At 35.1% G+C, this 26,026-nt stretch overlaps 1 protein-coding gene across 1 annotated transcript in view; it reads right to left on the bottom strand.

The window, feature by feature from the left end:
* The window catches only part of LOC108909835 (triple functional domain protein), a gene marked incomplete at its 3' end in the record, with an annotated part of 85,785 nt that overhangs the window by 14,631 nt on the left and 45,128 nt on the right, over positions 1-26,026 (bottom strand). Inside the window, exon 10 of the mRNA XM_018714263.1 lies at positions 449-679. Coding sequence (XP_018569779.1) covers positions 449-679 — 231 coding nt within the window. The remainder of the gene's footprint in view (positions 1-448; positions 680-26,026) is intronic.

Here is a 26,026-nt window from a genome sequence, read left to right as displayed (position 1 = left end):
CACTTAACTTTTAAGTGGGTCAAGCTCTCCTGTACGCGACAGTGGACCTCTATTTCGGATTTAATGGCCCCCTGGGCTATATTTCTCCGGCGTGGTTGATGGAGGTGCTATTTGATTTATGAAGCAGTAAGACTTCATAGTGTTCCAGTTGAACTAAGTATATTGCATTGAGGAAATAACTGACTGTGGCTCACCAAGAAATATGATCAAAACAATGCTAAGACTAAGAATCTATGAAGAAAATCCAAACAGTTATTTGTGTGCTGTTTAGAATAGATTCTAAAGATGGACAAAATCCAGAGAGGCCGAATGATCAAATCTAGGACCTTTAGCGTTGTCTGCAGCGGTATCTATCGGCTCTGGCCTCTGCGGGCCCATCATACGAGGTGTTTGAACGTCGACTGCGGTGGAAAGGCGAAAAAAAAAAACCGTTAGTGGTAGTACCCACCTGTAGCTCCTGCCGCAGCTCGTCCACCCAGTTGCCGAGCTCCTTCTCGTGGGTGTAGAAGAGGACGGCGAGGTCGAGCCGGCGACGCCTCTGCTCTACCCTGGCGGCGAACGACGTCACGTGCGCCTCCAACTCGTGCGCCACCGAGTAGATCTCGTCCGGGTCACATTCGCCCGTGTGAGCCAACTCCTCGGCGGCCGCCAGCAACTTGTCCGCGTTGGTGTAGGTGTTCTGGAACAAATAATGAAGTGAGGGGCGGATTTTCACCGAGTACGTCTGCAAAAATTCGTCAAAATGCATCGCAAAATATCTTAAACATTAATATGGTGAAGTATCACGGCTCTGTTATTAGTCCAGATACCAAAAAAAGTGTACGTTTATATTGAAATTAAATAAAATTTTAAATGCAACATCCTGTATAAGGATAAGAATATCATTTTGTGCACCTTTTTATTCCCTTTAAATTTCAAGGTATTTCCATAGTCATTTTCGCAAATTTCGTTTTTTTCCCTTAAAAAATTGTAGGAAAAACATTCTCATTATTGCTACACAACGGACCACAAATATTTTTTTTTCGTATCTCTTGTGAAAATATGTTAGTTTATCATGTTTTAAGAGCCTCTTCAGAAAATTAGTTCAAAAACATTTTTTTAGAGGCCGCTCAACATTCTTAAAAATTTCCAAAATTGTCAAAAATTGATTTTTTTATGTATTTTAATTTTTTTCTCGTTATTTTATCATTTTCTAGGTTGAAAAAATCTCGATTCTGAAAATTCCAAATCGATATTTTAATTTCTAAAGGTCACTCGTAATTATTTTAACTTTAAAAGTAAAATGTTTTTGAGCGACCTCTAAAAATAAATATGAACGAACTAATATTTTTCTTTTATTGAATTTGATGAACAAAAGAATAGAAATACATCACGAGACACTTAAAAAATTACTCGAGGCAAAATTTACTACCGCAATGTGAGTGTCAAATATTTATAATTTTTTAATTTTTTAAAATTTAAGTCGTGATATATNTCCGCGTTGGTGTAGGTGTTCTGGAACAAATAATGAAGTGAGGGGAGGATTTTCACTGAGTACGTCTGCAAAAATTCGTCAAAATGCATCGTAAAATATCTTAAACATTAATATGGTGAAGTATCACGGCTCTGTTATTAGTCCAGATACCAAAAAAAGTTTATATTGAAATTATTCCCTTTAAATTTCAAGGTATTTCCATTTTCACAAATTTTCGAGATATTTCGTTTTTTTTCCATTAAAAAATTGTTATGCTCATTATTGCTACACAAACGGACCACCTATATTAGGGTGGCCCAAATAAAAACGAATATTTTTCGTGTCTTGTGAAAATATTAACATATTTTTTTTATCGTGTTTTAAGAGCCCCCTCAAAAAATTAGCTCAAAAAAAAAATTTTAGAGGTCGCTCAAGATTTTTAAAAATTTCCAAAATCGTCAAAAATTGAATTTTTTTATTTTAATTTTTTTGTCGTTTTTTATCATTTTCTAGGTTGAAAAAATCTCGATTCTGAAAATTTCAAATCGATATTTTAATTTGATTTGAATTGAAGGTCACTCATAATTATTTTAACTTTAAAAGTAGTGTAAGTACCTAAAATATTTTCGAGCGACCTCTAAAAATAAATATCAACGAACATATTTTTTTTAACTTACACACTTAAAAAATTTCTCGAGGCAAAATTTATTACCGCACTGTGAGTATCAAATAGTTATAATTTTTAAATTTTTTAAAATTTAAGTATCTCGTGATTTATTTCTATTCTTTTGTTCATCAAATTCAACAAAAAAATTATTAGTTCGTTGATATTTATTTTTAGAGATCGCTCGAAAACAGGTAGTTACACTACTTTGAAAGTTAAAATAATTATGAAATTAAAACATCGATTTGAAATTTCCAGAATTGAGATTTTTTTCAATCTAGAAAATTATTATAAAAAAAAAATTTGACGATTTTGGAAATTTCTAAAAATCTTGAGCGACCTCTAAAAAAATTCTTTTTTAGCTGATTTTTTGAAGGGGCTCTTAAAACATGATAAACTAACATATTTTCACAAGAGATACAAAAAAAATATTCGTTTTTTATGAGGCACCCTAACCTATATGTAATAAAACTTATTATACTCTGAAATAAATTGCTATGTAGCCAGTTCCAACGGTTGTATTTTCACTTATTTGACTAATTTGGTACCGAGTAAATACGGGCTTTAATTAAAAGTAAACATCCTTCCACCAGAGTAATTTGATACTAAAATGTGGAAAAAACATAAAATAAACTTGCTTATCTGGCCATATTATTGTTAATTAAATTTGTATTTGTGTAAGTGGAAGAAAAAAAAAACATCATTACAATGGCTGTATTATAAAGAGTAACAAAACATGATTTAATTAACATAACGGACTCCAGAAATGTACAAATGGTTAAAAAATAGCAAAAAACATTCCTCGTCTCTCGTTCTACATATTTCTAATTAATAATTACGAATATTCGTAAATATCCACAAAAAGTTTGCACGTTCCCCCAATTAAAATCTAAAAAGTGCCTAATTAAACCCACAGTGGAAAAGTAAAATGAAAAAGAGCTACCTTCTATCTGCAAGCTGAATGCTAATTTCCTTCACGGAATGGTTCGTATATTTCTATGCTACCCGGTTCGAACACAATGCTTTCACGAAGAAAATGGAAAATGGCTTGCAGCTGCATTTTATCTCTCCAAGGTCATATTGAGCTGAATAGGCTTCTGTATGATGCAAATTGAAATACTATAAATAGTAAACAAACGAGTTGTTCCGTAGATCTGTCATAAGTTTCATAGGTTATAAATTTCGGAAGATACTTCTCTTTTGTTGGGAGCACTTCTGTAATTAACTGTTACGTTAAATACTCAGGTGTCTTATTAATCGTGTAGATCGATACATGTATTGTTGTCATTTTTTTACTGGCGCATCCTAATATCGAAAATTTGATAACGAAACGGCAAAATATCGATAATTTGATTACGAAACGGCAAAATTTCTATTTTTTTATAAGTGCATTTGGCAAAACGTTAACAAAATCTTTATGGGGCAAGTCAGCCATCGACAATTAGCTCTTTACAGGAGATCCTGCAAAATATTGACCTTTTTACAGTCACATTGACAAGTGCCAGGTATTTTAACTGACCGATATTACCCGAAAAAGTAACGCTACTGCATTAATCGTCGAATTTTTTTTGGCGCGTGAGAAATACAAATGGAACCACTTTATGTATATCTCCCTTAATTATCCTCAAAGAAGTAATTTAATTGAGTTCCTGGAAGTTGATGGTGTCGAAGTGGTGGCCGGAAAGCCTCACTCGAAAGGCCGTTATAAATGCGAACTTAATTCGAGATAGATTAAAACACTTGCGACACTTTAATAAAGCTATTAAAGACATGGAGAAATGGCAGATGCTAGGAACAAAGGAATTTCTTGAATAGAATTAGTCGTACGACGTGAAAATAAAATATATTTTAAATTGTAACAGTCGTAGAGAATTCTTCGTCTTTGATGTAATTTTAATACACTCGCTACTCTTTGTCAAAATAAATATAATTTAAATTCACTCCAAAGATTCGTATCTCTAAAACAAATGGATCAATACTCGTAAATTATATGTTTTCGCATGGCCTTCGCCATAATATTCCAGTTCGTATCGCCGCCAACTTCGACTTACGTTACCCAATAACCCAACGTTTAAATTAAAATTCTAAGGCGCTGTGAGGCCATAAGCATCCGGAAGCACGGTGCAGTTCCGTTATGCACTTATTTATTTTTATCGGACCGGCATTCTATCAGCAATCATCGAATTAAGTCGTCGACGTGATCGACATCGATCGGACGTGTCTATATCGACGTTTCTTTCTGTCCAGATCGTATCGGTAATTTATGGAAATATTTTAATCGAGAATGTCGAATCAGGGCGACTAGGCGGACGTGCCTTCCTATGTGCCCTTTTGGTTGGCGTTTTAATGAGTTCTGTCAAAGAGCGCAGTTAATATCAAATAACTGTTTACTGATTTATTTACTAATGCTTGAAGAAAGTAGACATATTCATTTTTTTAGAATATCTACATGTTGCGGTTTGTGTTTTAGTAGAATTTATATTTAAATTTAGTTGACTAGAAAGTCTCCAGTTGTTCACTTTGATCATCAATTACATCATCAATCATAAGACAAGGCAAATTTTTAATATAAATTAAGAAGAGGCCGGGACCAAGAACTGGTCCTTGTGGTACTCCTGTATAACACTGAGATATGTCGGTGTAGCATTATTATGGACGTTGCTACTATTGAACTGTACCCAAAACCAAAAGTGTAATAACACTTATCTCAATAAGAATTAAATTTTAACTTGAAGCTTTATTTGTTCTGTTCCAGACCATTCTTGCACCCTCATTCACTCGTAAAGTGTATTTACAAAGGGGCGCGAATTCAGATGACGGGATTTTCTCTTTATTTACTTTAGACTTCACTTATCAAACAGGATTTTAATAAATCGATGCATTCGGTAAACACAAGGCACGTTTTTCTATTGTTACAGTTTTGATTTATTTCCGGTCTAAATTTGTTTGGATAACGCGCGTTTAGTTATAATAGAACACAAATGCATATCTGGCTCTGACAATGATGATATTAAGATTACTGGTAAACGTTAGTGCGAAAGTTGGAGAATTGCTAATTTGCTTGTTGGATATTTTAAATGATACGACCATGACCACTAGTGTGTTTTAATTTATTGCTAAGCATTTTAATAAAACTAATAATATATGTACTTCTCACTCACATCTGTTGAAGTAAATTTCAGTTTAGATGGCGGGAATTTTTTAATCGAGTGAAAATAAATAAAAATATATTTGGTATTTTAATGCAAACATTTTTGACTAATAGTATTGTGGGAAACAGCTACTCTGAGGTCTACAGATCTGTCCAGTGTTGCAATCTAGTACCGGTTTCGAACTTAACAGTTCTCATCAGTATGCCATGGTGAGACAACCGACTAACTATTTAGCTACCGACATGTTTCGTAAGTGGAGAGAATAACCTACAAAGTATATGCCATGTCTTAAATGTTATTACTTTGTATGTACTGTTTTATAATACGTACTGATTAGTAGGTCGGTCTTTGTCAGTTGTTGCATTGGCAATGATACAGGGTGTCCCAGAATAACGTGTACAACGGAAGACCACAGATTCAAGGACTCAAAATAGGCAGATTTGGGCTAATTTACCACAAATTTAGTTTCGTGGAACTCTCTCGGTTTCAAAAATACAATACCTATGTACGTTTTCAGCCACGAAATTTCAATAATTCCAATTATTGCGAATTTTCACACCTTAGACCAACCGTTTCTGAGTTAAATGCACACCATATTTTCAAATTTGTTTCTACCATCTAATCAGTAATGCAATGATTTTGAATTTTAGCTCTTTATATTTTTTGTTTGTCTTTAAAAAATATTACACTCACGAAAGAAGTAGAAAGAGCGACTTTAATGTTCGTTTTCAAAAAAAAGTGATCCAGGTTTTCTCTCCTCTTTTCAAGGGTCCACAGGGAGGGGAGCGAATAGATTTTTTACATGAAAGAACCCCTTTTATTCAACAGAGAATCACTTCCTTAATTTTTTCACACTAATTTTTTTACACTACGTAGAGCCTAGCCACTTTAAAAGCAAGTTTAAATATACAATCACACGAGCACTTTGAAAAAAAAAACCTCCGATAAAAGCTGTTTATATTTTATACTTTACGAGCTGAACAGTCGCGATCAGGGTCCCAGACCCAAAACATCCGATGACTTATGCCCCATCCTCAACCCTAAACGGTCCAGAATCCAAACAGGCCCCACATCGGCACAGCTTCCCCCTAAATCGCTGTGATTTATTTCTGTTTTGAATTGTCCTCTTCCTCTCGCCCCCGCCCGCTCGCTTCATCCCTCTCTCACTTGTTGAGGCGAGCGCGCTGCGTCACTGCGATATCGAAATATATACTGCGCCTTGCTAGCGGGACTATATTTTTAAAACGGGTCCTGCGGCACTTAAATCCACCCCATAAATCTGGGAGCAGTCTAAGCCATCTGGGATGATTTTGAAATATCAGGTGCGCCGGCACTGGCGTTCCATCACCGAGAAATTATCTCGGTGGGTCTCCTGCAGCTGAATGTTTGCAGTGTTGTTACGTTCATTTGGAACTGGATTAACAAAGTGGTACGGTTTTTTTGTATATTTACCAGACCAGTACCGGAGCTCATTCTTTGTCAATTGTATTAAACTGAAACTATCATTCTGTAAATTGTTACGTTCTTTCCAATATCTCTTTGTCTCCGGGTCTGGATTCATTCAATATGCGCGAATCCAAAATTCCACTCGGTATGCTGCAAGAACCAAATTAATTGATAACAAGGCAACAAAAACTTAATCGCCTCTTCACGGATTAGCCGATAAACCGTGTTGGATGCTTTTAGAGAGTCGGCTGAGCAACTTCGTCCCACCCCCTCCGACTGCCCTGGTGAACTTGATAATGAAAAGTGATTTTCTGCAACATTGTAAAGCTTTTAGCTTACTGCCGTCTGCCGGATCTTTCCTTTTTTATGATTTACTACCCGCCATTTGCTATTGACGCTTTGAGCGTTTCCGTGTTCTTAGTTTTTAGCCAGATGAACCATTAAATTTGTTATTGTAGGTGAAAGTGAAATGAAATTATGGAAGAATCGAGCAGGTTTGCTAGGAGATAACGATGCCTCGTTAAACGTCAATATACGATAACATATTTTATAGTTAAGTATTTTGGAATAAGTTTTTTTGTGCGGTTTCTGGTTTAGGTGAAATTTTAAGGTCTTCAGAGAAAGTGAGCACTTAATAAAATCATATGAAAAGTTGTCTATCCAAATTTGTAAGAAACAAAGGATTAGATAGGAAAAAAATTCGTCATTTTTCGTTCTATGTGTTATTGTAAAAAAAACTATTAACCTTAGCAAAAAATGTTCAACGGACGATTTGATCTAGAGAAACTCATCTTTAAAATGAGACCTATAAGTTAAAATTGCTTTATAAACAAAAAATTTATTGCAAAATTAAACGAAAAAAGTGCGTTTTCTTTAATTGTTAATAACTTTTTAAATAATTAATGAAATCTTACCAAACTTTCCCAAAATGTAAGTTTTTATACCCTCAAGAGATGTGCAAAACATGAGCTCAATGGGTCAAATAGTTTTTGCAAAATTCCATTTCCAAAATTCTAAATGACTATTCCGGGGGCAGGGTTATGACTAAAACATTCTTTTTGGGCTCATTTTCTTCGAGGGGACACCAAGTATCCTCTAGTTAAAAAAAAAATATATTTTTTTTCAAATTTAGTTGTAAAAACATTGCTAATTCCGGACCTATTGGTCGTAGAAACTTTTTTTTTCTATTTGTAGGTTTTTTACAAGCTTGCAAATGGTGTATATAACTTCTTTCAAAAGTTAAAAACCGCGGAGTCATTTTATTTGTTTATTTGGGAAGAAAGTGCCCTTTATTTGTTAACAATTATATACAGGGTGAGTCAACGATTGGTTAAAGTAGATTTACTCAGAATTGCTAAAGTTTATCAAAAAACTATTTCTACAGGGTGATAAGTACGCTAACAGGGCACATTTTAAAAATATTTTAAAATATACAGGGTGCTCCAAAAATGTGTGACAGACCAAACTTACATTTTTTTAAATGGAACACCCTGTATTTTACAACATTTTTAGATTCTACGTTTAATTTGAAACATTTTGATATAAAGTTTCCTATATCTAAATGTAATAGTTCCTGAAATAATTGGAACTAAATAAAAAATATTGCATTTTTGTACTTGTATTTAACAATAGCTATCCTCGTTATTTTTAAGAATTAAAACAAGATTTTTGGGAACGTGTTACTGTAAAGGTGGCTTGAGAACGTCATGGATTCAAATTTTGATTAACGCCTACAGGGTGTTCGTAAAATAATGACAGATTTGAAGAAGTTTAAACTAAAAAATCTTAATTTTTTTAAATGGAACACCCTGTATATTTTTCAATATTCTTTTAGATCTTTTAAAAACTAACAACTTTTGTTAACCATGTACTATACCTATACTCAATACTTCTGGAGATATTCTTCTATCTTTACATTCAATTATTTAATAATTTAATTATAAAAAGAAAAATTTCATCCTTTAAATAAAATAATGAAAATAAGTAACAAATACTCATAAATTTTTATATTAGAATAACTTATAATTATTACAATACACAACAATTAACACTAAAACAGTATAGTACTTAATATTAAGCAATTACACCGAACTAACAAATATAATAATTATTAAACAAAATCTTCCAAGGGATCATCTAATTAAATTTTCAAATAAATGACCATCCTGCTGAACACGTGTTATGAATTTATGTAAATTTAATCTTTCTTTCAAGGATCGTCTTACTCTTGATAACACGATGGAGCGCCCGCTCATTATCATCATGATGTCAGAATATATTTAAATGACAATTATCCAGAACGATGGATAGGGCGTGGGGGTTTCATTAACTGGCCTGCAAGGTCTTGCGAATTAACCCCTCTAGACTTTTTCCTGTGGGGTTATATTAAGGGGCAGGTATATGCCAATCCACCAACAACTCTTGATGATATGAAAAATAGAATAAGAGAATCATGTAGAAGTATAACTCCAGTAGTGTTATCAAGAGTAAGACGATCCTTGAAAGAAAGATTAAATTTATGTGTTCAGCAGGATGGTCATTTATTTGAAAATTTAATTAGATGATCCCTTGGAAGATTTTGTTTAATAATTATTATATTTGTTAGTTCGGTGTAATTGCTTAATATTAAGTACTATACTCTTTTAGTGTTAATTGTTGTGTATTGTAATAATTATAAGTTATTCTAATATAACAATTTATGAGTATTTGTTACTTATTTTCATTATTTTATTTAAAGGATGAAATTTTTCTTTTTATAATTAAATTATTAAATAATTTAATGTAAAGATAAATAAAGAAAACAGTATTTATTATATTTGACGTAATATGATTATGATTTATTACTATCTATTTTGCCAGGCCTACGAACCAAATTAGAAAATCACGAAAAATGCTCCACTACACTGTTAAGCGAATATCTCCAGAAGTATTGAGTATAGGTATAGGACATGGTTAACAAAAGTTGTTAGTTTTTAAAAGATCTAAAGGAATATTGAAAAATATACAGGGTGTTCCATTTAAAAAAATTAAGATTTTTTAGTTTAAACTTCTTCAAATCTGTCATTATTTTACGAACACCCTGTAGGTGCTAATCAAAATTTGAATCCATGACGTTCTCAAGCCACCTTTACAGTAACACGGTACCAAAAATCTTGTTTTAATTCTTAAAAATAACGAGGATAGCTACTGTTAAATACAGGTACAAAAATGCAATATTTTTTATTTAGTTCCAATTATTTCAGAAACTATTAAATTTAGATATAGGAAACTTTATATCAAAATGTTTCAAATTAAACGTAGAATCTAAAAATGTTGTAAAATACAGGGTGTTCCATTTAAAAAAATGTAAGTTTGGTCTGTCACAAATTTTTGGAGCACCCTGTATATTTTAAAATATTTTTAAAATGTGCCCTGTTAGCGTACTTATCACCCTGTAGAAATAGTTTTTTGATAAACTTTAGCAATTCTGAGTAAATCTACTTTAACCAATCGTTGACTCACCCTGTACAACTAAATTTGAAAAAAAAATTATATTTTTTTTTTAACTAGAGGATACTTGGTGTCCCTTCGAAGAAAATAAAATGTCGTAATTTATTGACTCTCTTCTGGTAGTGAGTGTTTTGGATTTGAAAAATAATGCAAATAACAAAGCTGCTGTAGCTTTTATCTCACATCATACATATGACAAGCTTCAAATCCATTACCATTAGCAAGTCCACGCATAAAGCGTATGTCTACCATTTCTACATTGGTGTACAATTATGAAGTAGTAGAATAAAATTCAAAATGCAACTGACAATAATATTTGCTGGACAAAACAAACGATGAATCTAAACTAAGCTACTACGAAAGAGAAACAATTAAAGATTCCTTTTAAATAAACTACAATACGCTTCTAAATAGTAAACACTAAACACTCCGTCTGGTAGCATCGGGTCGACCTTCACATCCAAGTTGTGGGAACCGTTCATTGTCATGACTAACCGAAGATATTTATAGTGCAAGTTCAGGGGGATACCTGAAGTTACTTGGCAACTTTGTCCAAGGGACAAGTGTGCGCCGAATGCCAAACTACTTATCGTCTAATTTGTTACAGGAACATGAACTGCCTGTAAGAGTGATCCTATCCCACACGCCACGCACGTTTGGAACCTAATCTGATCTGGCCACATCTCGGTTTTTAAACAATGGTGGTCAAAGCTACAAAACACGGAAGTCACACGGAAAAATATACATAACTTTTTTGCTTATATATTTTTATATATTTTTTTTACGTTTTTGTCGCAAATTTCGCGAAACCATGGGTTTGTTAATTAGGATTGTCGTTTCCGAAGACAGCAAGAATACGTTTTTAATTCCATTACAACCGGGAACATCCGGAAATAGAAAGAAGCCATTAGAAGCAGAGGGAAGGCAAGCACCGAGTGCGTGGCTCTCCAAAGAACAGCTCCCCGAGGATTTGGGGATGTAATGAGGTGCTTTAACTTCGCTTTCCCCAATTTTATCGATTAAGATGTTCGCGCGAACATTATCATTCGTCCCTAAATTGTAAACGGGAGGGATTTGTAAGGAGAAACAATGACGTCGCGATAGAATAACAGGTTTATTTGCTTAAGATGTTTTGTACGATATTCTCAAGGAGAAAATTTGTTCTAAATTGTCAGAAATAGTGTGCACATGAGCGTTTTTGGGGAGGGGGCAAGGGGGGGCAAAGGGGATAATTGCCTCCACCTCGGTACAGCTTCACCGAATTCATTTTGACCGTAAGTTGCCAGACTAGCACCGGAGCTCATTCTTTATCAGAACGTATCTGCCCTACTAAGATCTCCTGTCGTTTTTGTCACTGTTCTTGTGGGCTCTCTTCTTATTTAAAAAAAATGAATTAAGAAAATTAATTTAAAAATATATGTTTTCTATTAAATAAACTACTTCACAATCGGTCATGTTTCCAATGCGCTGGTTAGAAAAAACTATAGCGAGATGCCTTTACGCTAAACTAATATTTTGATTTGCTATCTAAGAAAACAGTATTTTTTATTATTAAGTATAATATTTTGTTAAAGTATTTTTGTCCTTATTCAATAAAACACCGTCTTATAAATATAAAATATAAAAAATATATTTTTCTCTAAGGTCCGACAGTAAATCGTACATTCCAGGACCGTACTTTGTTTTCACTTGAGATGAAAAATGAACATATTTGTAGAAGCATCATTTTGTATGAAACGACATACGCCTAGATATAGGAACTGAGTGTTTTTATCGATAATTAATAAATAAATAATTCCTGTCATGTGATAGCTCAATTCTGGTATCGGATTCGTGATCAGGAGGCAAAAATACTACGGATACATATGTCGCATGAAAAGTACAGACAACTTTTTTTGTGTGTTGTGATAATAATTGAAGAATAAAATAAAATTTTATATTTTTGCAGTTGTAGAAATCGTATAGTGTACTACACGTGCGAATATCACTTTTCGACTCTATTTAATTTGCCACCTCTTAATATGCTTAAATGCTTGTGCTTAAATGCTATTCCCAAAAAAAAATATCCGAGAAAAAAAAAGCAGTAGCACAAAAGCCAAACATTTTTCTTCTAAATCTCATTGGTCACGCGGAGAAAACTGCATAGAGCTGATTGCTATATTCATCAGGCTGTGTGCGCCTAATGAAATGTAACATAGCCGTTAAGACCTCCTGGTGGATGTATGCGAAAACTTATCCAATCTACAAGGCGTTAAATCTCCCAAGTAACAGCTGAGAGTTATTGGTACTCCACCAAAATCGAACAGAAGTATTTGGAGTTCGACTAGACAGACATTTAAGGAAATCCTTGATATAAACTTCAGCGGTGAGGTGGATAACTATTTAAAATACAGGGTGACTAAACAAATTTGGGGATACAAAATTATAATAGAATATTTATTTACATCTCGAAAGAAAAAACTGTTTGAAATTATTATATCTCTGCTGACAGCTTCAGCTGATTTGAATTACGTATGCCTATTTATTTAATGAGTATTTTTAGAATAAATAAATAAAAAGCAGAAACAGAACAAGTCACTGAACAACAAAAGGGGGATTCGCCTCAGCCATATAAGCAAAATTGGGCAGATTTGGTATTACTGTAGTTTTCCTAGTGCTCTTATTACCGTGGTTTATTGTTTGCATCAGAATTAATGCATATTAATTAATTTATAGTGACAAAATGCATTGCAGCTTCTCGCCCTAGATAAATAAAAAAAATTAAATTCGAGCACTTCCAATCTGCGTTTTTAGCCGCCATCGGCTCCGATAATAGACCGGTAATCAGTTAAATCGGGGAAGGGAAGTAAGTAAAAACAAACGTAGAACATCCACTGTAGCCGGTAAATGAATATTAAAATGTTTACCTAAGCGAAAGGAAGCTTTTGAAAACGCCATCGCTCGCCGGTATTTAAATTAAAAGCCTTGTTCGCCCGCGGAACGAACTAATTCAACCCTTTCACAAACAAAACCGCAGGAGAGAACTTAGCCAAATTAAAAAACCTAGAACGTACATTCGATTTGGCCATGTTAGCCTGAAACAGAGCCCCTCGGATGGGTTTTGATACACACACAGTGAGAGTGTACACACGTCGAAACAATTTAGGGCAACTTAATTATTTGATACATATCTAGTTAGGTCTAGTAGGTTGCGCAGTTTACTTTAGTTGTAAGCACTTGGTTTAGCAGGAACTCCTTGTCTGTAAAAAATATTAGTGATTTAAATAGGAAATGGTGATTGATGAAATCAGGGAATTATTTGGTCAAAATTTAGTATATACAGTGGTTTAAGGGAAAGGAGATGTAACCTTGAAAGTAAAAGGCGTTGACAGCTATATACCATCAATTACCGGGTTAAGATATGATCCTTGTGATATAAATGTAGCAATAATAATTATACCCAACTTCACTACTGCGACCAGAATGAAAATAATGATCACTCCTCAAACACTCGTTAGATAATTTTTAATAATTCAGCCATTTTATACGAATCTACTGGGGAGACAACAAAAAAAAAACAATAGCTCTGCACGAAACTGGCAACAGCTGCGTAATATTTCAAGGAGAGGGTTGGATGTCATATTAGAGCCGGAAAGATTCCACTTCACTCTTTTTTATGACATTTTCTCCCTTTTTCAGTTCTTTATTAACGCTGAAGTTCGAAATTGTGCAAAGAAAGGTTTGATGGAAATAATAGTAACTGTAATTAAATCAAGGAACTTAATTCCTTCAAAATGTTCACTTTCTTTCACATGAAACAATTAATTTCCTTTGGAATTTTTCTTCAAGACGAAATGTTACGTTCTATATCATGTCTATATAACTGGAACGCGAAAAATTTAATTATTCGATCAGCAAAGAAAAATAATACATCACCAGACCCGAAGGGACTGGTGCACGCTTTTTATTCGACTTTAATATATTCCACTGCGACTGATGAAAGCGAGACGCGGATACATCTTAATATAGGGCGGGAGAATGTTTTTTCCATGTCGCAGGGAGACGAACCGTAATGAATTTAATAAGGCAGATACCTATTTCCTCGGAGAAGTTAGTACGTTATTCGATATTGCCCTAGTGCTCGGAGGTATTGTTTCATATTTAACCGTATTCGTGTCGGGGGAGTGTTTTTACCTCTGAAGTGGATTGTACTCTTTGGATTACAGACACTGACAACGAGAGGCAGGAAGAGAGACAAAAACAACTTCGATGACGAAGTAAGAATGCGGTGAATAAAAAATTGTGTGTTGATGTGAGCTGCGTACAATATTTTTCTACCACTGAAAAGTAATGAATAATTGCTAATTTGATAATTTGTAAGCATTCAGTTACATTATCAAAATGTCAACAATTCGTTTTTAATAGAATTTTAAATCAACTCATGACGATTTTTAAATAAAGCCTCACAACTGACGCGTCACTATTAGTGGTATAGTCAGTCTCTAATAATAAATAATACACCCCGAGCAAGGTAACCTTCCACGAAAAATTATAATAAATGTATTATTCGCAGTATATGCTAGTCTAGAGTAGTTAATTAGTTTTTATTTTAAAATTAAACAATAAAGTTTGTTTTGTCAATCTTCTAATTCATTTGGCACAAAATAGGACAAATTTCTAGTACTGTAAACTAATGCAGAAAATTAAAGGGTCAGAAGAATTTCCGAAATTTTTCCGTGAATTTTGACAGACTGTATTTAGGTTTAGGTGAAAAATGGTCGTATCGGGAATTAAAAAAGCATTTTGAAGATCTAAGATTCTAGTTTTTAGATCTTTCGGTCGAATTTTTTTTTTTTTTTGTTAAGCATGACTTACAATTCGATATATCCAGAAGAACCCTGTGAAGTTTCATCTAGATCTAGAGAACCGTTTCTTTGTTTCAAACAGTCAATCTTTTGAAAAAAAATAAAGGGTCACGTTTTTTGAGCTTAAACACTTCATAATCATGATTAAAATGGAAAAAACATTTTTTGAGGTTTTGTCACATTTTTACCTTTACCGCAAATAACATTTAAATTGATGGAAAAAAAAACAAAAAAAATTCAGAGCAGAAAAAGGGTAGTTCTGAAAAAAAACTATTTTTTCAGTGATTGCAGACTACACAAAATTTAATTAGAAATTTGTTTCAAAAAACGATATGAATCGGGGTCGAAATCTGGTTTGGGCCATTAACTGTAATTTTAATTTAATTAAATATTGAACAGAAGCATAGGACGGAAAAGCCGAATCGTGCTAGAAACAATTGGATTGGTTTTCTTCAATGTCCGGAAGGTTTCCCAAAAAAGCAAAAAAAAACTTCAAAAAATTTGAAAATTTTTCGATTTTTTCACCATCAAATTAAACGTAATTTGCGGTAAAAATGGGTTATATGCCAAGGCATTGAACTATACTCACAACACCTAATGCAACAGCTAGGATCGCTCGTCATCATCAATTTAACCCACCAGGACTTATTAGTCCTATCAGTGTGTCATAGGTGAGACAACCGACGAACGATCCAGCTGTTATAATGTCATATACTCCCGACAAGAGGTACATAGTACGCGAAGCACAATGGCTCCATTTTTTTTCTATTTTAATCATGATTATGAAGTGTTTAAGCTCAAAAAACGTGACCCTTTAATTTTTTTCAAAAGTTTGACTGTTTGAAACAAATAAACGGTTCGCTAGATCGAGATGATACTTCACAGGGTTCTTCTGGGTATATCGAACTGTAAAAGTCATGCTTAACATTAGTCATTTCGTGAATATTTCTAATTTAGCCTTCAATTTTCTAAAAAAAACATAAATTACCCTTTTTTCCAGTTTTTTTAAATTCGTGTAAAAGATGAAAAAAAAAAAAATCCTAAAAGTTGCGGCAGCATGTTATTTCGCAAATTATTTTGACCCTTCAATTTTTTGCATTAGTTTATATCTCTAAACACACTGATTTTTTGCGGAGCTCCGGCTGACACGCCATCGCCTTTAACGTTACCCGGAAGTCCCTAAATCTATTAGGTCCAAACATCACGACGCACCGTCTCATAATCTGGGCCGCCGCGGGAAAGGGCCGGACGAGGGCGATTGGCCGTTGACCTTGGACAACAGTTCGCAGGCCGATGCTGGTCTCCTTGGGGAGCGACCGACGCACTCCTCGGAACAATCAATATTGCTAACTGCCTCCTACATCTCGCCGCTCATTCTCGAGAGCGGGGGGATTATTTACCCTGCCGGAAGACGAGTTGCAGGGGATTATGGCCTCTTAGAAGAGTGACCAATTAGATAGGGTATGACTTATTCCAATTAAGAAATGGCTATTTATGCAAAAAGCATGAAAAAGTAACCTTCCAAGACTGTGACATAATTACAGAAAGGAAAACTGCGCCTAGCAGAAAGCGACTCGAAAAAATTTATCCGTCCCTCCGAGTTCCCCAGGAAGTCGCCGATGTGTTATTATTTGGTTCGGCGGTTCGTGGGTCGGGGCTTGGCAGCTAGACTTCGTCGAAATGAAATGTCAACGCCACATTCGGGTTCACAGAGGGAAATAGTACTTTCCATTTCCATGCCAGTCACACGCTCCACGTCATAAGTTCATTTCGACGGTCGATGTCGCTCGGTTAATCCGCTTATTTTCAGGCCATGGGATGACACAATCCAGGCGAAAACGAAAGTGATGGATTGAATTGGATTTGATAGCACATCCATACCCATTTGTCGCAGAATAGAAAAAACATGTTGCTATCGATAATGAGAATTGAAAACACTACATCCTTATCTAGGACTATAGATGTTGAAACAGAAGTACCTCAGGGTTCTCTTCTAGGGCCAATATTGTTTATTTTGTATATGTCTGACATAAGTAGTAATACTAAACATTGCAATTTTCATTCATATGCTGTGATTAGCAACTGTATGTATCTTATTATCTGGATTTGTAAATGTATGTGAGGCATTCCACGCTAAATCACTTTTAACCCTGACCCCCTTTCGATTTGGCTGAAACTTTTTTATTGTTTTCTACCCCGCTGAAAACCTCCGAGAATTTTTTCAAATTTTTTCAACCAATTCGATAAAATTGCTCTATTCTTTAAACTAACCATAACTTTTTAAAAAATTGAGTTATCGGGACGTTTTTTTCAAAATTTTTGTTTTTAAATGTACATTTTGAAAAAAATAGATCAAAATTATCTGGACCTATCTTCACTGTTTTTTTTTATTATCGAAAAGAAACCAAAATTTCTCGATGATTACCATTTTTGAAATTTTTTTTTTCTTATAAAAACACATTTTTTTTTATAAATCCTCAAATTGTTTCAGTGGTGTTTTTTCGTTTTCTAATTTTTTTATCGATTGAAAAATTATTTTTTTTCAAATTTAGCTTATTTCACAACACTATTGTGAAAGTATTTGAAAATATATATATAGAATTCCAAAATTGAAAAAAAATATATGAAAGAAATAACTGAAAGTGGTAAGCATGAAAAAAAAATTCGATTTTTTTTGAGAAAGTTAAGAAAAAAATGGAAGATTGAATAATTTTTTGTATTTATTTTCGAAAACATCCAAAAACAAAGAAAATGAAAAAAAAGTTGTTATTTGGTCCATTTTTGGACAAACAATGGGCTTTAAAAAATACATGCAACGCATTTGAACTCATTTTGAAATCATCCTCTTTTGACTTTTTGAAATTGTCATCAATCGCTGCATAGAATAATTTTTTTCAATTTTGGGATTCTATACATTTTCAAAAATTTTCAAAACGGTGTTATGTGAAATAAGCTAAATTCTTATAAGAAAAAAATAATTCAAAAATGGTAATCATCGAGAAATTTTCGTTTTTTTTTCGAAAAGTGCAATTAAAAACAAACATTTTGAAAAAAAAACATCCTGATAACTCAATTTTTGAAAAGTTATGATTATTTAAAAAAAAAAGCTATTTTTTTCAAAAATTCATAACTTTTTTTGAGATGGGTGAAAAAATTGGAAAAAATTCTCAGAGGTTTTCAATGGGGTAGAAAACAATAAAAAAGTTTCAGCCAAATCCAAAGGGGTCAGGTTAAAGTGGTCGATTTGGCGTGGTGTGGATATGTAAATTGCAAAATAATGCGATTGCGTAGAATTCCTGATTACATTCTTGCAATATTAATAATTCCACTGACTGAAAGACTACGAAAGCCAAACTGAAACCAACCATCCCCACTCTTACGATAATCGAATCTTGGTAGTACGCACGACGTGCCACAAAACTCCAGCTGCGTTTAACTGCGAAATTATGCATCAAATCGCAGAATAATTGCATTTCGGAAGCCGAAACGAACGTCAGCGGCGCCTGCGATAATTTAATATTAATTATGACTCTTCCGCCACCAGCAGATGACTTGGACGGTTCAAAACCGGGAGGGAGGCAGACTATATGCTGTAGGATAACGCGTAATATGCATGTACGAGGGAGATTAAATGAATCTCCTGCGAGGGGGTAGAATGCTAGAAATCAAATTAGTGCGGTGTAATTAATGGAAATTGCATTTTTATAGACTTGTTAACGCGGGAAAAGAGTGTGTTGCTTACTTGGTGTCCCTTAGAAGCTTCAGTCTCTATCTTTTAGGCACGAGAATTTAATATACATGTAGTACAAATTTTAAAATGTTTAAATTTAAAGGATAATTGGAAATGGGTCTGTAATTTGCAAAACCATCTTTTGAATCTTTTTATGAATTGAAATAAAATTGCCTGACATCAATATTGGTTTAAAAATAATTACCATAAATCTGCAGAACTCAGATGCATAGTCTCTAATGAGAAAACCTGGGATTAACTCAGATCTCATCCACATATTGGTGGAAATATGCTCTATTAAGACACAATTCAAAGTATTAGTGCTAATGACGCTATCCACATCATTCTACGAAAACAGGATAAATCACAGCACTAAGAAAAGTTCAAAATATAAGCAATATAGTAAATGTATAGAATTAAATACGTAGTGAAACTCCATCGAAACCACACCGACCTCTTTAACGTTCTCCAATGACGTTAACTGCACGCGATAATCGTTATATTCCTCCAAATGGGAATCCCCCCCAGCTTAGTCGTCTGTCCATTAGATACACCTAGATTACGTTGGGGGTGGAATTTTCGGTGATCGGAAGTAAATGAAGCATTTTGCTATTACAAGCAGTGGCGGGAATTGGGTGAACGGAGGGAGCGGGGAAAGTGGCGGAGTAGGGGGAGTTATAACTGCGACGTAGATTTGGGGAGAGGCAGTTGCTCAAATGTTCGTGGATTTGAGTCAATGCCTTAATGATCTGATATTTGAGATTAATAACGCCGAATATCAAAATTAAACTTTTCGGGGCTTAGCGATAGTAGTGGGCGTTTTGTAATGAATACCAAACTTAATTTTGCCAATAATNTCCAAATGGGAATCCCCCCCAGCTTAGTCGTCTGTCCATTAGATACACCTAGATTACGTCGGGGGTGGAATTTTCGGTGATCGGAAGTAAATGAAGCATTTTGCTATTACAAGCAGTGGCGGGAATTGGGTGAACGTTGGGAGCGGGGAAAGTGGCGGAGTAGGGGGAGTTATAACTGCGACGTAGGTTTGGGGGGAGGCAGTTGCTCAAATGTTCGTGGATTTGAGTTAATGGCGAGCCTTAATGATCTGATATTTCAGATTAATAACGTCGAATATCAAAATTAAACTTTTCGGGGCTTAGCGATAGTAGTGGGCGTTTTGTAATGAATACCAAACTTAATTTAGCCAATAATCTATCATATTCGGCTCCTTTGTCCATTTGTTATTGTAAAGTCTTCCACTTTATTCCACTAAGCTTCTTCCACATTCATTTGTAAATTTATTGCACGCAGGTGATGATACAAACGATGAAGAAAATTTGGTCGTTGAACTTCTTCCTTGACGTTTTTAAATTATGTTTTTCAAGCAAAAAATTTTAATTTATATGTCAAAAATTGATGACTTTCGAGAAACTTCAGCTACTGAAAATTATTTCAATATTTCTAGAACTGTTCAAAATGCATTGCCATGCGTCAAAACATCTTGACAATTCATGGACTCAACTTTAGAATCTTTAAAAAACAAACGACTGTTAATATACGTCAAAGGATATAAGTCGAGTTAAAAGGCTAAGATTAAAGGTCAACAACAGGAGACCAAAGAGCAATGGTCATAAGAAACTTATTAGAGTCAAAAGGCCAGTTGATTGGATGTTTGAGATGTTTTCCAAACATTTCGATGTATTTTGAAGTTTTCCAAGGATTTGCTTTTGTCTGTAGAAGCATTCGTTGGTCGACCAACAAATTAACTTAACTTAGCTTAACCTTAGCCAGTTTCCTGTATATTCCCTACCGAATGATTTATCGATTACTTCATCACTTGTCACTTTGCCAATTTCGATCGTGTGTAACTCATGCTAACACAATAAAACTTAACCTTACGCTACTTACACACCCTACCCCAAATCCAATAATACTCTTGCACCCATAATACATGACATTAAAAGAAATATTGGATTACACTTCGTGCGCCCTTCTTATTCCCGAACAAAGAGGGGTCGTTAGACATTATAGTTATTCGGACGGTAATGAAAAAAACGGCACGGGCGCGCGATTGGCCCGTAAATAACGACGAAATTATGCTTGGGACATGTAAGGAATACATAAACAGTTTGTTAGCAAGGAATGATCACAAATTTTGTCATTCTATATAATCTAAAAATGTATGGCAACCTTTATTGGCCTTTTATAGGTTCATATTTTAACAACAGTAAAACCAACCTGTTTAGAAATAATTTTAATCATACCAAACTGTGTGGTTTTTACGAAATTGTTTATAAGATTGTATTCTCTGACATTTCCAAGCTTTCCAGGTCGCTGAAATTCCTGAGATCGTACTTTGGATATTTCTAGACAGAAAATACTTTATGGCCACATTTTTTTACTTAAACTAATATCTAACTAATAATCTTTCACGGAATATGTTGCATTTGACCTGCTCAAAATCAGATTGAATGTGGTTGGATGAATTCATCTGTCCTGAATCAAATATGTTCAGAACTAAAGCAGTGGCCTTTGTTGATTGAGCAATTTCGTCCTCTTCAAGTTGGAAACCTTTCGTTATTCATAACCGTATGTACAAAGGGCTTGTCATTCTATTGTTTCATATCAGTTCAAGCAAAGTGAAAACGAGGAATATCCCAACACAAATAAGAGATCGGAAAATTCTAAGGACGATGCATAATGACAGAAAAATTGTGCACTTCTTTGAATAACGAGTACATAAAGACGTATGTCGGAGACCGATTGTCAAAAGCATTTTAAGAGCTACCTCGTAAGTAGCTTAAAACGATTTTCTGGAGCAGACGGGGCTCTTCCGTATTGGATCTGTCGGCTGGATATGTCCGTTATTTATTACTCTATCAGTTATAGACAGGAAAATAATAGGTTTGCCAAGAGTTTTGCGCGTGACAGATTGGACTTATATGAATCACTTACATACTTGCGAGATTTACCTACTTTACGACGCGCCTCTTCCTTCGAACGGCCTGCGAAATTCTCTTTCGATCAGCCAAGTTCAAAAGCAATAAAAGATTTACATAATTTCCATATTTACATATAGTATGAATCGCCTTTAAAGATTACCTTAAGTGTATGTAGTCTAAATGTGATTGTAACCTTAAATTTTGTCAAATTTGAACACACTTAATTTTGCTTAATGAAATAAATGAAGTGAATATCCAAATCCGAAAAGCCCAAAGGCATTTTCACGCCATGATTTCGTCAGTGTTTCTCTCAAGTGACGTCACAACATCCGCGTACACACACCAGATTATATTCATATCACGAAATAGACACGCTCAAGAATAAACGTTCAATTTTTACTGGTTAATATTTAAAAATTAATCAAACAATCCATTTAACTCTGACCCTACTTCATACTGCCAGCGCCTCTGTCCTAATTACGGGAGCTGAACACTTTTTCCACCTGATCCGTTATGCATCAATAATTTACCCCCTGTTAGCAGGTGTCGGCAGCGGTGTTGCGTCACCGTAACGACAAAATATAGGCAGTACCTCTCATCGGGGTAAATTGGACGATGTCTAAGCCACTTCGTCAAAGTAGGAAACTACCCCCATAAGTTTTATAAACCTAGTAGGCACATGCAGAGACTCCAGTTTGGGTAATTGTAGAACTATGATGCTTAACGATGTAGCCGATGTACCGTTAGCTTCAATTTGTATATCATGTTCCTAGACTTGTCGTTTTATATTTTGATTGCTCATTTATTCTCCATTTTTTTAATTCTTTTTTATTTAGATTTCGTTCTTTTATTACCCACGACTATCACTGAGCCAGCAGTTCTTCGTAAGATATAAAAAACTATCAACCATGTCAACAAAGATTTATGTGGCTGGAAACGCCATTTTTTAAATCAAATTTCGTTAGAAAAAATTATGTTGCACTGAAATTTGGTACAGCGAGAGCTACATTTTTTTTTAACTGGGCCCATTAATAACCTCCTTATTAGCGCATTGTACCATGACAATAAAACTACTAGCGCGCTTCGTGAAAGCTTTAACGCACATTCAAGAGCACTTCTCTTTGACGTCATTGATTCAGTGATAACATCTGACCGCTTGCGAACGCACAGATTACCTAATTAAAAAAAATGTACCGTAAGTTTTTGAAAATGCTAAATATGTTATAGCGCGTGTGGAATAGAATGCTATTGTTGGATGAAAGAAAAACACAAATATTCTCGTTCTGCTTTGCCATCAAGGAGTAGCATGGAATTATTAGGTTGATTGTTCAGTTAAAGTTGTTTATTCCTGCCTTTGAAAAGATCAAATAAAATGTTATAAACATAAAAAGTACGTTTTTCTCTAAGGTCCGAGAGTAAATCGTACATTCCAGGTGCGTACTTAGTTTTCACATGTTGTGATGAAACATACATATCTGAAAAAGCATAATTTTATATTCATGCAAAACATGCGTGAATTTATATATTTTCAAGGCCATCGTTTCCTTTGGGAACTAATAGACACTGGACAGGGGGATATCTATTACCCCTGCTATTTGTATATTACAAAATCACAGTATATTATATATCTTACGTGTAACGCATCAGCACGGTGTCCTGAATACGTACCTGGTTTTTACGCCATAGGACCTTAGACCTAGAAGAGGATTATTCAAAAAGACAGTTTTACATCAGGGAACGATGCATTATAGCACATATTTTCAAAACACCCTATATATCCGCGAACGACTCGGTGTCCTGCAAAGCGAGGGAGCACCTAAACGTCGACCAATTTGACCGCCCTCTAATTATGGCCGCATTCGTCTACTTCCTTCCCCAGGATGCGTGTTCCGTTGATTCTTCTGCTTGTCACTCCTGCGATTTAATGCCTCGTTTGGGAACGCTGCGGCTACGGCGAGGAGAGCCCATTCACTCTCTAGCCCGACGTCTGGCCCTTTGTGGATGTCTAATATTTCGAGAAGGCGTGACAGCCTTTCAGGATGTGACGGGGCAAATGCTGTATAACTGTATTTACCGGGACGAGCGCTTTTTATTCCGTTCTATTGGGACCCGCAGGTCTGGCGATGGAGTTCTTCTTTAAACTCGTTAATGGGCTCGGTTTATATACAGGGTAAATCTTAAATGTGAGAGTAATTTTTCAAAATTATGAATATTTTCGGACATTTTTTTTAATCTGTCCAACCACGTGTACGTTTTGACAACCGCTGAAATCAAATCTCTGCGCGCTGCTGGTTTATCAAGCTGATTAGTGATTAGGAAGGCGTGGCTCTTACCAGAGTCGTACTCGGCTGTCTGCTCACTGTCTCAATTTTTTTTTAGTCCTTTGCTAGACTGTTCTGGCTGTTCCGTACTATAAGTTGTAGTTAAAATGTGTATTTAAACACGTATATAGGGTGTCCCATTCCTATTAACATCCGGAATCAAATTCACTTTTAATTTATTTAAAATGTGACATGTTTGCGGATTTGTTATTTTCGCGGATGGTGTGTTCTTTTAATGAACTGGGGTATACTCAATATCCTAAATATACCCCCCAAGACTCTAAATTGAAAATTAAAGAATAATCAACGAGGGGCGAGAGGAGCACTCTATGCATTCACACACACGAGCCGCCATCGTTTCAAAAGAATGCACTTCACATGGTTTTCATTCTCTTTTACTTTGATAGCGAGCAGCTCATAAAAGACTGGCGTAATAACGCCCCCCGCTACACTGAAGGCACTTAGGGAGGGTTCGTGATATTTAAAAAATATTGTCCGTTGTGCTACGCAATATACCACTTGATATTTGCTGGAAAAGGAATAAAAGAAGGAAGTAAAGACCTTTAATATATACAGGCATCCAAATTTTCCAAATCTGTACCTACTTATACCAAAGAAGTCTCTTCGAGTTTGGCTCACTGTGTACATACGGTCCCCTGGATCAGATGGTTATGATAAAACGACCGCCTGAGTGGGCTGGCGACAAAGACGAACTATTGAGGTTCGTTGTGATATCTGTTGCTGTCGTCCCGATAGCATCGGGCGTTATAACGTCTCGAGGTAAGTTTATGCTTCGCCGAATTTCGACCAGCTCGAGGAACGGGAAAAATTCTAACGATATGACTAAGCTCGGTTTCAGTGGACGAGATCTCGAGATGTGGTGATACCAGCGCTGAATGGGACGCTGATTAGCAGCTGGGGAAGGATGATGTCATTAATCTAATGACACTACTCGTAGGTAGTACGGGCCCTCGAGGATTCCGTAGATTCCTATATCGTATTACAAAGTTTATTGCTAAAAAATTGTCTAGAAATTGCTGAAATTGGAAATGTCGTTAGTGTAACGCTAGAAAATATGTAGAATGTAATACAGTATGTGGGGCGTATATTCAAAATGTAATATATTCGATCGTGACCGCTGGGCGCAGGTATAGTTCGATCGGAGCGATTTTAGCGTGGCTGCGTGGCTGTTTTTTTATCAATAACTTAAAAATCGATTGAACTCGTGTCATTCCCTTTCAATACCAACAATTCTCAATATGTCCACACTTTAAAAATATATATATTTTCAAGTTTGTAACTTGTGAGATCGTGGATTTACGGAAACGTCCACAAAAGTTTAGTTGCAACCCACTGATTCTGCAATGTCTGCAGTTGATGCTTAGCATGTGTTTTTCGCAAACAATCTACAAGCAGTTTGCTAACAACAACGTAGGCGAAACTATTACCGATCAATAGCTCCTAGGGTACAGACAAGCCCAATAACAATACACCTGCCCCGAAGCCGCTAGTAAACGAGGAAGATCTGCCGTGGAGAATAGAATTAGTCGGCGATATGTTAGTCTCCTTTCTAAGATCGTAACAGTACTCTTACAGAGGCTGTTGATCCGTCTTTGGCGGCGTATAATTTATTCAAAATTCTAATATATCTGTTACGACGCGAGTAATCGAAATCCAACCCGTTGAAGTTTCCTAGAAGTGGATTTAAGAAAACATTTTCTAAGATATCGATCACGGTCCGGTGAGATTTTTCTTGGAATTATTTGTATCTGCCAAAATAATCTTTCTGCTTCAATGCCTCAAAGCCTGCAATAACGCGTATGAAATTTATCGTAGAGAAATTACAGAAAAATCGAGTAAGCCCTCACAATAGTCTGTATTTAGTAGTTTTCATGATATTGCCGTTTAAGCCACAACGATTTATGTTTATAAATCAGAAATAAATTAATGAGAAGGCTGTAGCGTGCGACAGCGATTGTCTGGCG

Source organism: Anoplophora glabripennis, unplaced genomic scaffold (genome assembly GCF_000390285.2).
Source record: "Anoplophora glabripennis isolate ALB-LARVAE unplaced genomic scaffold, Agla_2.0 scaffold28, whole genome shotgun sequence".
NCBI lineage: Eukaryota > Metazoa > Arthropoda > Insecta > Coleoptera > Cerambycidae > Anoplophora > Anoplophora glabripennis.
The sequence above is the reverse complement of the archived record's forward strand: the minus strand, read 5'-3'. Positions and strand labels throughout refer to the sequence as shown.